This window comes from Monopterus albus, unplaced genomic scaffold (genome assembly GCF_001952655.1).
Source record: "Monopterus albus unplaced genomic scaffold, M_albus_1.0 scaffold13.1, whole genome shotgun sequence".
NCBI classification, from domain to species: domain Eukaryota; kingdom Metazoa; phylum Chordata; class Actinopteri; order Synbranchiformes; family Synbranchidae; genus Monopterus; species Monopterus albus.
The window spans coordinates 1,583,758-1,597,188 of record NW_018127893.1 but is presented as its reverse complement, the minus strand read 5'-3'; the positions used below and the strand labels follow the sequence as shown (position 1 = coordinate 1,597,188).

The following is a 13,431-nucleotide window of genomic DNA, read 5'->3' as shown; positions in this document are numbered from 1 at the left end:
TTTGTCACAGATTAAGCGTGACAACAGACGTCCTGTCGGCTGAGTTAGAAACTTCTGGGTTTGAAAACATCGAAACAAAGATACACGCGAGAACTTCCAAAGAATGAGCAGGTTAGCAGCTGTCACAACAGCGATGCTGAAAGGAATAATTTGTAACATCTCCCAGCTAAATTTAAGTTTGATTAATTGCAGTTCCAGCCTTTGATAGTCATGAAACATCAGACAGGCTATGACCCAGGCTTTCCCCTACTAGTCTACACAGTTCTTTGGCTGATTAGATTTGAGTCTTTAGGGAGGGGTCAGTTGAGATGCAGCATGCATTAACAAATAGCTTGTTGTTTACATGGCTTATCAGTATTAGAACCAGCAGGTGATGATAAGAAAGCCTGTAACTGGATAAAAAATAACTCAGTCCTACAGTTTATCAATAGAGAGAGACTTCACCAAAAGGTATTATTAATCCTGAAGTAAAATGTAGCATGCATGATGTAGGATTCCTGCATCCCGCTTTTGGTTTCTTTGATGATATTTTATAGGCTGTTATTGTAAGCTGGAGACAGTGTTTTGGTGGGAACATCATGCAGACCTCAGTTCTATGTCCGTCACTGTCCTTAGCACAGCTCTGCTCATGGTGCTATTTTTAATCCTGAAGAGAGAGGGCTCACTGTTGGCCAGCAAAACTGGCGCCCTGCACTTTCATTTACGAATTCACTGAAATATTCATGAGATGATGTTTTTTTTAAATAATCCACTGCTTAGATTCTTCTTTTTGCTGCTCAGGCTTTCTCATTTTGCTGTTTGCTGCTGGTTTAATACAAGAAAAAACTTCTTTTGTATATACATTAAGTGCAAGAGCATTACTGAATGAATAACTTGGAATATAATTCTTTGAGAAATAGAATTTGAATTGAAAGTAGATCAATGAGGGGAAAAGCCAGTGCAACACTGACATAACCTGCAACAGCTAATAATTATCCTCTTAAAGCAATCAGAATAAAACATATGTGAGATGATGATCTGGCTAGTCAGTGTTTTACTGCACTTTTCAGCAAAAAGTAAACAAAGCACATGCTCGACTTTCATAATAGTGTGCCAGACAAGCTCAAACTTGTGTAGGTGCACACAGACAAACACATACAAACCCAGATTATGTTTTGATTCCTAGAAGAGGAAAGAATATCTGTCTCTTGTTGCTGTGACTCCCACTGAGCTGGGTCCATAGCAGTGAAATAATTCACTATGTCACTTAATTCTTGGTGGGAACATTGTAGATGTCATCACAAATAACAGACCAGATTGGACATTTTCCTCTTAACCAAACATGTTATAGTCTACTGTGATCATCGTCAAATGCATTCACTCCCAGCTACCCCCTCTGTAACAGTTCACTCACACTTTCCTTTTCTGCTTTGCTGCAGAAATCAAAATCACAAAATAATATTTAGAGTTTGGGAAGCTTAATATTATTTTATTGAGGATAGAAAAGAAGTCTGGCATTTGAACACTGTGACCTGTGAAACAGTATCTCTTCAAGATGTCTAGAATTGCTTCTCTAAGTAATTGATCTGTGCCTATCCTAAATCTTGTTCACAACAGTGATCTACCCACAGGACCCAGATAATGATGATTTCAGATGTATTAAATTACCTCAGGGCAGAACCTTAGCCTTGGATCACAGACAACACAGTTAGTTCCCCATCCTGTTAATGTTTCAAGAGGCACGAAGGCAAGAAAGAAAGTTGTGGAAGATATTGCTGTATTATTTTCTGTGAGAAGACCACAGTCAAGTTTGTTTTTAACAGATGATGTGTCTAATGTTCTCTAACATAGATTAAAACAACTAAGTGCCTATTGTTAAACAAACAGTGACATATCATTGTAACATCCTTCTTTTTTCCAACAAACTCCTGTCTTAATCAGAGCATCAGTCATGAGAAATGTCTTCCAGCAATCCAGCCCCAATAGGTGAATTGGACTTGCTCTTTATTTCAGCATATCATCAGTGACAAGGATGAGGCAGCATATGTCAGACTGGGCCTTTTCTATAGCCATCAGAGAGAGGAAGCACTTAGTCTACTAAGTCTCCACTGGACTGCATAACCCAGCACTGTGCCTTTGAGCCTTTAGCTGGTGAGAGCTCTTCTCCTGTTCCTGGGGGGGTGGGGAGTAGATGATAAAGATGCAAGATAATACAGGGGTGGAAGAGGAAGAGGAGGGAGAGAAGAACGGCTGTGATGAGGACAATAGCTCAAATGGCAGGATTGTCAGGGAAAAATGGGAAATACAAAGAGCTGTCCTTTTTTGTCAAAGATAACTCTGACAAAGGCACTTAAGATGTCAATGGTCAGCAAAGGAGCTCCCTGGTTTAAGCCACTGATTGCATGGACATCCACTAGCTACTGTGGTAAAAATGTGCTGTCCAGCACCTTATGTAATATTTTAAAACTTAAGGTATGGACCAGATATACAGTACAAGTGTGTCTGCTTTCCAGAATGATCTGGGTCTAAGTGCTCATCCTACGTGCTACCTGTCAGGTTTACAATCTCATTCATCTCCAGGACCAATTAGCTAATGCTGTGGAATAAAGGGGCAGATAAAAATGTGACAGACCAAGCCCCAAAACAATAGCACAGACAACAGCAAAGCATTACTCCCATCATTATATCAATAAATCATAATTTCAAATGCTTTTTGAGCCCTATGTTTAGCCTATAGACAATGTGAAATATGATGCTGTGTTTACAGTCTCTCTGCCTCAGTCCAGCTCTCTAGCCTGTTTGCAAAACTGCTCATGGGATTAGAGCTGCTATCAGCAAAAGCACTTACACCAGCATAGTCCATATCAGTTTTTTTGTGTGCAGGTTACTATAACTTATGCATGCCTACGTGCATCTGTATTCTTTAATGCCAGCTTCTGTCTGTACAATGAAAACAAAATGCCAGTGGTAAATGGACTTGTACTTACATGTATATAGTAAATCCAAAGTCCCACTGAGTGACAGCTTTGACCCAAAATGGACAGCCTACAGACAGTCTGGATCCTTCCACATCCTCTCTATTCATCCATAAAGATCCACCTTAACTGCCATAAAATCCAAGAAAGAAAAATAGGATCAATACAGTGGAAGAGAAGTATTGCACCTACCACAGCTTCACAATGTGAATGGTGGCAAATTAACTTTTATTTAAACTGTCTCTAGATTGATTTATCTTTGACAAAAGCCACTGCGGCAACAACATTTATTCTGTGCGGCCTTTGGGGATTTTTTTTAAAGAAGAGTGGATACACTGACATTCTTACAGTAATTGTGTGTCCTCATTGTCTAGGATCAATGTTGCTCAGAGCAGCTGAATCCCTCAGCATAGCTGTTCTCCTGTTGCCTGCTGCTAGTAGTTTTGTTGTACCTCCACTCTCAGTATAGCCTGTCTCTCCATTTTCTTCTTCTTTATTGACATGAATACATTATAATCATAAACATCATAACCAAAGCTTTTAAACCTGGAGATTGTTAAGAGTGGGTCAAATTATGACAAAAAGTACTGTAAGGGGACTCCGAATAGGAATCAAATATTAGCCAAGTCAGCCTTTTTGTACACATTTACAAAATCATGTTTATAAAATCAAGCTCTTTTAAAAAAATCTTTCAATCTTTTATCTTTTCCATTGTACAGTTCTCAGTAAAATGGACATTTATATCTAAAATAATGAAGCTACAGCATATTGTTTAACATCAAAGGCACAAATTGATTTGATAGAAGAGCACACTGAGTGTCCTGATGGACTGTTTCCCACAAGGTCATGGTGTGAAAGAGAACCCCTGAAAGGTAACACCACATCTGAAAAGGTCCTGGACGGAGTCTTGGAATTGTTACAGTGCTGTGGATTAACAGATGCTTCAAAATATAGTGAAAATGCTGCTAGGACAAACTATGGTGCATGCTTGGATCATGCAAATTGAAGGTGATTGTGCCTTTCAAAGTCAGTGAGAGGTTGTTGTTGTAATGGGCTGTGGAACCAGAAGCTTCTCCTCTGGAAACAGTGAGACTTTGTTTAGTCCACATTTAATAACTGCATTGGTTCATTGGACGGTGTTGACAAGGGTGTACACCCTGCTGCACAGAGTCCCACATGCAGCTCAGTAAACCCTTCTTTTCAGTGTGATAATATATTCATTTTGTAATTCTGGCTCTTTTGATATCATCTGTGTTCACATGTTTCGGGCTGTAGCCCAGTACTTAGGAGCCCATGCCTTGGCATAGCACAGATTGTAAGGCAGCATTAGCTTTGGAGCTGCAATGGCTGCAGAGAGGAAAACGAAAGGACTGCCCCTGCACAGACATCAACCAGGACTTATTATTTAACTGCACCATCCTTTCAGTGACCTGATTATGTTGTGTGAGCTGCAAATTCCTCTGTTGCCACATCCAATCCCATCTGAGTGCAGCAATCCTTCTGTTTCACCCTTTTGGGTTTTTTTTTTTCTAGCATGTGGGTGCTATGCCAGATGAACAGCATTCAAAATGCCAACTTTGACAAGAAGCTTCTCAGAGAAACTGCCATTGTGGCTGTCAACGAAAGGCATCCAGCCTCTTAACTGTTACAGATGCCTTATGCAACTGCTGGTGAGTTTTGTTATGTAGACTAGGGTGATAAAAGAGAGGGGGTGTGTCACCCACAGTCAAAAGGATTACTGGCAGTTCACAGTTCCAGAGACCTCCGTTCACACTTTGTACTGGCTCTGGCCTACCTATGCACAGTAGGTATTTGAACAGTAAATTTGTGAGTTTTAGCTTAGGACAGTGTTGCCAGGGCAATGGCTGATAGGAACTATATGATGGTAGTATACTAAGAGGATGATTATATACCTGCTCACTTGCAGTACATCAAGGACAGTCATGTCTGAACTGAACAGCTGTGCCCATAATGTGGATGTCCATAGGCAGTTCAGATATTATTAACAAAATAACCTACAGCTTAAGAGCATATGGACCTGCTTTACTTTTCCTCCCCCATGTCCCAGCATGGGTGTGTAATGTTTGTGCTATTATACTGCAGTATGATGTATTGTTAATGACTGAGGGAGCAGCAGTGAGAAGGACAGCAGAAGGAAAGCATGGTGGGGCTTTTTAGAGGAAGTGAAGATATGGACGGGATGTCCTGACATGTTGGGTCTTCTGTCACTTAGCCTGCATCGCCCAGAGCTAACCCTTAGGCTGTTGTTTTATGTAGGTCTTCTCTTATCCAGCCCAGCAGCTGGGCCCATGCTATTTATAACACCACCGCTGCCCGAGGAGGAGGAGCTCGGTTTGTGGAAGTGTAACTCTGACTTGTACATAGCACAACAAAAATATTAACATAGATGTCATATAGCATGTGCTTGTATGTGGGAATTATGCTTTTTGCTTGTTGTGCATGTATATGAGGCAGTGTGTGTTTGTTGGTGGAGATGCACAACTTAGACCGGAAGTTGGACACAAAGTCAACAAATCTAAATTTTTCACTTGACCTTGACTTCTGACCTTCTGGCTTAAAATAATAAATAGTCTCTTCCTGTTTTGTAACACAAGCGTCCTTATCATTTCCCTGCAATTATGTAACAATTTGTCCAGTGAGATTTTGAGTGATATTTGACAGCATACGACCCACACAACTGAATACCAGCACTGTAATTGTCAGGGGAGGTGTAGGATTGGTGATTGCAGACCGAACAATCCCCCTTTGTCCTGCACAGGGTACAACTATCCTCTGTTACTGCTGCCTCACTGATCTGCACAGTCTGAGCCCCCCTACCAGCATAAGCATCTCAAGCACAGCTTTGTTTAACTGGATATTTTAATTTATCAACAGCTAAGGCTTGGGCTGACTGATCACATGACTCAGAGAGTGCTGTCATTCTTCTTCATCAGTTCTCTCTGTCTATCCTCAGTAAGCTTCACATCGCTCTGTTGGTCTTTGTAGGTGACACCATGTCTGGCCTGTTCAGGAAGCCTATGAATGATGATGGTGATGTGTACACGTCCCTGCTGTCCAATCAGAGCTTCCCATCAGGTCGGGAAACAACCTACCTCTCAGATGATCTGAAGCCTTCCAAGCCCTCCTCTGGCTCCTCTGGCCTGGACCACTTCGCCAGTGACACATACAGCTTCAGCTCCAACACCAGGATGACTTCCAGCCTGGTCGATGACATGCCAAAATCTCTGCTGGGCTCAGATAAGACCGAATCCTATAACTACATGGACATCAGCCATGGAGATGAGCACCATGACCAACACCAGGGGCGTGACTTACTGGGCAGCTACAGAGACAAGAACCCTGGAAGAGATGAAGATGATGAGGAGGAAGAAGAGAACCTAGGTCCAGCACTAGGCTCCCATTCTTTCCCCTATGTGGAGGAGCCATCTGATGAAGAGCTGCCAGACTACCGCTCCTACAGAAACCTGGGTGGCACCCTGCAGACGGCCAGCCCAGTGAAGATCACCTTGACCGAGACCAAGTCTCCAGCTGCCACAGCCGAGCCGCAGCAACATCCCTCTGCAGTCGGTGTGTCTGACCGTGAAAACGTCCTCAGCGTGGGTTTACAGGGGGTTCCCACTGTGACGCTATCAGAGCCAGAGGATGACAGCCCTGCATCCACTCCCAGTGCTTCCCCGACACGTAGGCACAGCATGCAAACACCTGTGGTTAGATATAGGAGTGGATGATATCAGTCAAATCCTCCATCACTGTGTGGTGGTATACAGTATGTTGTTCTAATGTATATGGTAAGATAGTACAGTTTTTGGAAAATCAGTGAGGAAACTGTTTAAAGAAAAACATAACCAATATCTTTGCTGGTCTAATCAAGTGAATGAAATACCTGACAACTCTATAAACTTTATCATGTCACAAAAATCATATAGGAACCTGTATATTGCCATAGTGCCCACCCCTGTGTCAGATGTATATTCTATGTAGCACAATTTCAGTCTTTGTCTTTAAAATGAGCCTGTGTAGCATAAAAGTAGCAACAGTAGCTTTCAAAAGTTACATGCCACTACTCTAGCATTAAATGTGCAAATACTGTATATATGCATTTATAATGGGAATAAGGACTGATGCCCACTTTTCTCTGTATTTCTCTCTGAGCAGAAAAAGAATTCTCTTCCTGTGACACATACAACACGGACACAGTGAAGTCTGCAGCTTCCAAAAGCCATCCTGGCACAAAGGCCGGCAGCAGGGAGCAGGATGGCAGCAGTGCAGAGTCTGGAGACTCAGAGATCGAGCTGGTGTCTGAGGAGCCTCCCAAAGCTAGTAGCAACCCATTTTCCCAGCTGCCTAAAAGCAAAGTTGCTTTCAGCCAGCCTAACAACCCTTTTGACAGTCCTCCAGTTGCCAAAGGTGGGTATGGCCTGGCTGGCAACCACGCTCCTCCCACAGCCTACAGCATTCTGAGAGAGGAAAGAGAGGCAGAGCTTGACAGTGACCTCATCATCGAGTCTGCATCTGAAGAGAGCCCAAAGAGAGAGCAGGGCTTCAGTGGCCCCAAAAAGGGAGCCAGCCCTCCCTCTCCCCTGGTTCCTAGTGCCATTGCTCCCTGCCATCCAGCTGAAGCTGTGCCAGCTGAGCCCTTGATCACAGAAAAGTTCAAGACCCCAGTGAAAATTGAAGAGGATCGTCCTGGCAAGCCCAAGCCCCCCACCGCTGCCGTGCCCCCAGAGGTGAGATTGGAGAAGCCCCAGCCGGGCGACATGTACAAGCACGCCGACGAGGGCAAGGGAGACCTAGGGAAACCTGCTGTACCAATGTTTCTGGAGGGCTTTAACAAACAAAACGGTTAGTCCTTTAAATCCTGATGTTCTCATTACACAGAAGTTGGTGTTTTCTAAGGGTTACATGGTTCTCTTCTGAACAATACTGGGACAATAAACATTTCTATTGCTTCTTAATACTTTCATATTAGGATTTCACAAAATATGCGAGTAATATGTCCATTATTGCAGTGGTGTCACTTTGGTTTATAAACTACTGTCATGAGTACTGGCTTTCCAGACAATGTGGCCAGCTTGAGGAACAGGTAATGTTGTGTCTGCTAATGATGAGTCTTTGGGCTTGAGTGAGAGAGATGTTGCATGTGTGTTTAGTTTGAAACCTTCCCTGTCATACTTACAGACAAAAACTTCACTGACAACATATTCAGATCAAATTACTAACATACTACTTGTATTTCTTTACCTCCTGGTAGCAATCTGCATGCCACGCTGTTGCACTTTGTTGACAAGGCCAGGAAAGTAACAAGGACTGTTTGAGAGAGATGGGATGTTCCGCTGCTGAGAGTCTGTCTGCGCCAGGGGTGCGTGGGAAGTGTTTGTGTTGTACTTTCCTGAGGTCTGCTTCCCCCTCGTGGTATATTTGAGAAAAAAAAATAAGGTGGAGTGAGAATGCAAAGATCCATATTTATGACAGTGCATGATGATTTAAACTCAACACCCATGCTGTTTAACATTATTCTCTGCTTTCAAATGAAGCAGAACAAATTGTAAAATTACAAAGCTCTTTTGGTATTTTGACATTATCTGCAGCTTACAGTACATCACGCTTTATCATCCTGTGATTAGATAAGACCTACATGCCAGTAGCATTCAGCAGGGGTTTCTACCATCTAAGCTGCATGTTTGATGATGACATGAGGATTTTCACTTCTATTGGCTGATTTTTCTGTCCTTGTAAAAACGGGTTTACATAATCTTATGATGTCAAAACAGGGCCACACCCCCACTTAAAGAGAAGAGCTATAAGTAATATGTCTGAATGCATACTGTTTTACAGCGGTTTCTCTGTGTCCCATTATTTCCTAATAGTCACAGCGTATTACTGATGCTTCCTGGTCAAATTGAGTGATGACTAAGTAATGTAAATAATTACATATTTAGTTACAGGACTGTAAAGCTGCTGAAAGGGCTCATCTTGCTTTGTTTATTGTGACTGTCAGAAGGTTCTGGAAATGCTAAAAAGCAGGTCACGAGTGTTTTTTTCTCCACCACCAGAGGGCAGAGTGCACCCTTGTCATCATTGCTCTGTTAAAGACTAGCAGATACCATTTTCATCAGTCTGTGCACTTCCACACCAGTTGCCATAGCAACCCTGATAGGGGAGCATGTGCAGTCTGGTTTAGAAAAATCTTGTTTTTTTTTGTTTTGTTTGTTTTTTCTTTCTTTTTGGCATTGAGACCTGTCAAGGCTGCTATTGAGCAGAAGGTGTGAGGCGTGGCTGTCTGTGGGTGGGGGACAACTAATGGCTCTGATTGAATTGTAAAATTATATCATCAAACTATGAAGGAATGGTTTTCTGCTCGGTGCTGACTACACCGTATGCTTCATTTGCACAAATGCATCCTGAAGGCGCTAAATAAGGAGCATAGTGATGTAATGCACAGTGTCTGTCGTAATGAATTATTCACATACAAGCACTTTGTTTCTTCAGTTCTCAGTGAGTCATAGTGGAAACATCTATTTGGATCTTTGGCTATAACATTAAGTATTGTTCTGTGGGGGGGGAGAAGAAGAACTTACTTTCATGAAAAAACAGATACACACATACGCAGTTTCCCTGCTCCCGTCCGTTTTAGCCAGCACCACTCCACAGCATCAGTCTGTGTGCTCCGCGAGCCAGCAGCGCCTTGGAAGCCTTTCCTCCCTCCCTCCCTCCCTCCCTCTGTGTCATCTCAGCCTCTCTCCTGCATCCTTTTCTACCATTCATGTCTTTCTGGGATAAGTGAGGGAGTCAGTGCTACTGAACAGGGACAAAGAAGAAAACGGAGACCACAAAGAGAAAGCGAGAGAGAGAAAGAGAGAGAACAGGAACATAACTGAACACCAGCATGCAGGCCACTGCAGACGTGACCAAGAAGGAATGCTCCTGGAGCAGCTGGAAGGGCCAGGGTACTGATGTGTTTACTGTGATTTATTCATCAATTGTCTGTCTTGGTGATGTGAGAGGACTGTTATCTCTGCATGTAGGTTAACTATTCAGGACACTATGGGTGTGTAGTCCTGATGTGTGTTTTGCATGTGTATGTTTGTCATCTAATTCTGTCTGTCATGTGGGAATCAAACAGTACTGTTTACCTGCGCCTCCTTTCACATGGACACACCCTGATGACAGATCCTTTCTGCTGCATGTGTGTCCATCATGAAAAAAAAAAAAAAAACAGATAGGATGTGAGAGACATTTGTGGGTGTTGTGGAAAATAAGAGCATACACCACAGCGTGCTGAGAGCCATCTGTTTTGGCTGCATGTCAGTATGGATGCCAGTGTTGTGAACTAAGGCGTGTCATTGTTAATACCCTCCCCACTGTGCAACCGTGCAGGGGAGCTGTTTTTTATCATGTACGGTGTGTTTTTGTGTAACGAGGCACTCGAAACATCCGGGCAACACTGACAGACTGTCTCTATGGCAACCAGGGCACACCCATCCTGATTACATCAGCCCTGTCTCTGTAGCTGCCATGGCACCTTGCAGAGACTGGGCCAGAGAAGAGCATCCTCTGTTTCCATAGCATAGAGGGTTTGTAGAAGGAACTAAGAGAGAAAATGGTGACTGTTCCTCCACACAGGTTGTGGTTTGTCATCTGTCATTTTTTTTAGATTTGTCTAAGCAATAGAAGTGAATGACTGGGCATCCTCTGTTGCTTAGTGTATCCTAACAAAGACTGTAACAGTCCCTGATTTTGGAAGTACAGTTTTGTCAGTGATAAATCTCTTTATTGTTCTACAGAGTTATAATCCATGTAAAACGAGTGTCTGAGATGGTGTAACATAGTAGCTTATCTGATGGGATTTGTCCTCAACATAAGTAAACATCAAATTCAGCTGATACAGTCAGCAAAGGATGAAATTGAGCAGATTTATTTTCTGCTCTTGAATGCTCCTACACTACCTTTTTGTTTTGTCATTTTCATTACATATGCACAATGCTGACTCACTGCCACTACTCAACAATGATGGCATATCCAAAGCTGAGTCATGCATGTATGATATACTTGGCAAATAATTCATAATTCCAGCCAACAGGTTCTCAAATGTACACTATAGGACAAAACACATACTCTCTAGTCTGTTTGTCAATCGAATGAAATTATATTATGTCTAAATGTTTATTGTACATATGTATAATTGGTGCCAATAAGTGTGACCGAACTACAGAGATGATTAGATGAAGAGCAACCGTTTTGCTTATTTGATAGTTGACAGAAGTTTGTCTTTGATAATCAAACTTTGGGATAGTTCAGATTTGTTGTCATAACAGTATGATATCAATACACACAAAATAATGTTGAAACTAGTTCAGTGATATACAGGAGAGAGAAGAATCAAGCTGTGGAAATACACTAAAGATGGTGGATGGTTGAAACCTTAAAGGTCATTAATGTAATGTCATTTCACACTGACTTTTGAAGCAGTCAGCTCCAGGTCTGAGACTGAAGTCCTTGAATCTCAGCTGTGAAAGACTGTTGGCAGCAAAAGTCCCATTGCATGTTTGGTCACTCTAGCTGATGGCTTGTTTGAGGCCGCAAGGATGTCTTCAGTGATTTAATAAGGCCAGGCCTAGTTTCACTACAGAAAAGGGGAGGGGGAGTCATATTATTGTCACTGGTGTTAATCATTTGCCTTGGATTTTGCCCAGCATGTGTGTAGAATATCAGAGGAAAGAGTCATATCAACAAACAGAGCTTGGCAGGAAACATTTGGATTGCTTCTGTGCTCAGATTCGGCATCCTGTGTCCAGTACTGTGATTGGGATTTAACTTCTGTAGCTTCAAAACACCTGACATAGAACCGTTATCCATAGTTTTATTTTAGTTTACTGTTGAAACCTTACTGAGTTTTCTCTATTCGGTGCCCTATATGAATATTAGGTTAAGGTTTTCTAATTAAATGTAGACAATTTAAATGCCGCACCAACTGGCACTCAAACTGGGTACAATCTGAGCTTGTAATGTGACACTATCTCTTAATATTCTTTAACTCTTTTTATACCCTTTTCTCATTTGATGATACAGACAACTAACAGGCTGTGTGTCAGGGTGTGCAGACACATTATGCGGCACTGATTCCCCCAGATTTGAAGGAAATGAATCTCTCTCTGTTCCCAAAGGAACTCTCTTCACCCTCCCTCTTCCTCCTTCGGTCCCTCCCTTCCTCCCTCTCCCCATGAGTGGTGGGAAGAAAATGGAGCACAGTAACTATGGTAACTGCATCAGACAGGTGCTCGGCAGATCCTGGCCACCGAAGCATTTTAATGGGGCAGTAGAATAAGGCTACAGTATTTATATTACATTTTTGGCCTCATCTTTAGCTACTGAAATCATACAATACATTGGTTACATATACAAAGGACTCCTTCTGTTTTCCTCTTTGATACAGTGACTATTATTTTAGGGGCTGCTTGGTTGTGTTTGTCATGTGTCTGTGGGGCTGTGCTTAAAAGCCTCAGCTAACAGAGAGCAAGTGTATGTATGTTAGTATGTGTACTGGATTGCACTGTGGTTCTTTGGCAACCGCACCCCACAGACATGCCCCTCCTTCAGTCCCCCTGCTCAAGCAGATGCCGATTTGCCGGTGTGGCTGTGGCCCTGCCCATCCTGCACGTGGGGGACTCCCACATTAGTGCTCTTCCTTTGTCTGTGCATAAAGCAGCTGCCTCTGCCGCAGGTCAGTACATGCTTCTACTGCACTAGCTAAAGCTTTTGAGTCTGCGTGCAGTTGGTGCAGCACAACACAAGGCACAGTCACTGTTGCCGGTCAGCACCTGCCTCTCTAGCAGAGCTGTCTGTTGCTGATGTGTCTGTGTTGTTACACCTACTGTATGTGCACCTGTGCGTGTTTGTGTGTGCGAGCATAGCCATTCAAATCAGGAGGCCACATGGACACCGTCAGTTATGGCAGGAACAATGGCTTCTGTGGGGAGTGGTGCATGTACAGCAGCTGAAACCCAATGATCCTGCTTCCACTGTTTCTGAAATATTAGTGACTTTGATTTGATAGGAGGGTATGAAAAGTCAATGTTGGTTACTGATAAGAGAAAACAGATTATACATGTTATTTTACAGTATAAGAACAGTTAGTGTGTGGGTAGCTGAGGTTCACTTAGTCAAAATGACTCTTCTTTCACCACCCAGGTTTAGCCTGCCTCTTTGGCATACGCTGCCTTTTAGTGGAAGAGTAAAGATGGCCGTCATCACTATGCTGTTCACAGCGCCACTGCTAAAATTAGAGCAGGCGGGTGGGTGGACAGCTTAGAGAGGAAGACTGAGACACCTCAGAGACCTCAGCATTGATTCTTTGTTTTTCACAGGCACAAAACTTCACATTAATGTACCAGTTCTGTTCGCCTCCCTGTGTGGCATGAAGAATTTCCAGGTGTCGGTACCAACAGATGAGACGTAG

At 42.8% G+C, this 13,431-nt stretch overlaps 1 protein-coding gene across 2 annotated transcripts in view; it reads left to right on the top strand.

Moving 5' to 3' along the window:
- The window catches only part of rtn1a (reticulon 1a), a 17,577-nt gene that overhangs the window by 564 nt on the left and 3,582 nt on the right, over window positions 1–13,431 (top strand). Inside the window, exons 2-3 of one of the 2 annotated variants that reach the window (XM_020591088.1) lie at window positions 5,961–6,656; window positions 7,131–7,817. In XM_020591088.1, the coding sequence (XP_020446744.1) occupies window positions 5,961–6,656; window positions 7,131–7,817 (1,383 nt within the window). Of the gene's footprint in view, window positions 1–5,960; window positions 6,657–7,130; window positions 7,818–9,591; window positions 9,923–13,431 lie in introns of those variants that run through there. The other variant, XM_020591089.1, reaches the window with a different exon arrangement.